The following is a 1437-nucleotide window of genomic DNA, read 5'->3' as shown; positions in this document are numbered from 1 at the left end:
CCAGTTGCTTCGAAGAATGCAAAGAGGGGCAGGGTGTTTCTATGAGTTACTATTGGTGCTGAAAATCCAAAACTATGTTTTTGCTGATCTTCCTTGAACTCCAGGGAGTCTCTAGAATTCCACTCAGAGCAGAATGATGTCTCAATAAATATCATCTAGTCTCCTGTTCTTTTTCCTTCCAGGAAGAAAAGTTTAAAACTCATCGGACCTTCTCAGTCCATTATGTCAGCTGTCAATGAAACCAAATTCAACCCTGCAGTTTTCTTTCTCTCCGGGATACCTGGGAAGGAAGACGTCCATCTCTGGATCTCTATCCCCTTCTGCTTTGTGTATGTTACTTCAATTGTAGGAAATTCACTCATTCTGTTTGCTATAAAAACAGATCCAAGCCTCTATGAGCCCATGTACATTTTCCTTTCCATGTTGGCCTTCACAGACCTGGGTTTATCGATAACCACCATACCGACGACACTGGGTATATACTTGTTTAATTCTAGGGAAATCAGCCTCAATGCTTGTTTTACCCAGATGTTCTTTATCCACTTTCTTGCAACAATTGAATCCACCATGCTTTTGATGATGGCCTTTAATCGCTTCGTTGCAATCTGTAACCCACTGAGATATGCTTCCATCTTAACCCTGCCGAGAATAGCCAAGATGGGGTTGGTGGTTGTGCTAAGAGGTGTGGCCAGCGAATTACCATTCCCCTTACTCCTGAAACAGTTCCAATACTGTCGAGCCAACGTCCTCTCCCATTCTTACTGCCTGCACCAGGACATCATGAAGTTGGCATGTGCGGACATCACAGTCAATAACATCTATGGCTTGTTTGTTACACTCATAACGCTGTGGTTGGACTCGCTGCTCATATTCCTCTCTTATGTGATGATCCTCAAAACAGTGCTGAGCATCACTTCCCACATGGAGTGCCTCAGGGCCTTGAACACCTGCGTCTCCCACCTCTGCGCCGTCCTGGTCTTCTACATGCCAGAGTTCAGCCTGACCGTCATACACAGATTCTGGAAGAGCTCTTCTCCCTTGCTTCAAATTCTCCTGGGCTACAGCTACTTGCTGGGCCCTCCCCTGATTAATCCAGTAGTGTACAGCATGAAAAGCAAACACCTTCGTGCAAGGATAATTAGGGTGTTTGTCAAATGAATAGTCAATTTATCATCCGGTGACACAGGAGTTAAGAAAAACAGGCCGTGGCCACCTATTCTATCCTGGACCCTTACGTGTGAGTCTAGGGCCAAGTCTACACGATCTCCGATTGCTCTGCTGTCAACTCCAGAACTCCACCAGGGCGAGAGGCAGAAGCGGAGTCAACAGGGGAGCGGCGGCCGTCGATCCAAGGCCACGAGGCCGCGAAGTAAGTGATTTAAGACGATTTAAGATATGTCAACTTCAGCTATGCTATTCTCGTAGCTAAAGTTGCAT

At 46.1% G+C, this 1437-nt stretch overlaps 1 protein-coding gene across 1 annotated transcript; it reads left to right on the top strand.

The window, feature by feature from the left end:
- Positions 1-222: 222 nt before the first annotated feature.
- Positions 223-1158, top strand: LOC141980745 (olfactory receptor 51G2-like). The gene has a single exon (XM_074942305.1). It carries the CDS (start codon positions 223-225, stop codon positions 1156-1158), a length of 936 nt encoding a protein of 311 aa, XP_074798406.1.
- The last annotated feature ends 279 nt before the right edge of the window (positions 1159-1437 follow it).

The sequence above is a fragment of the Natator depressus genome, chromosome 1, assembly GCF_965152275.1.
Source record: "Natator depressus isolate rNatDep1 chromosome 1, rNatDep2.hap1, whole genome shotgun sequence".
Lineage (NCBI taxonomy): Eukaryota > Metazoa > Chordata > Testudines > Cheloniidae > Natator > Natator depressus.
This window is presented reverse-complemented; position numbering and strand designations above follow the sequence as displayed.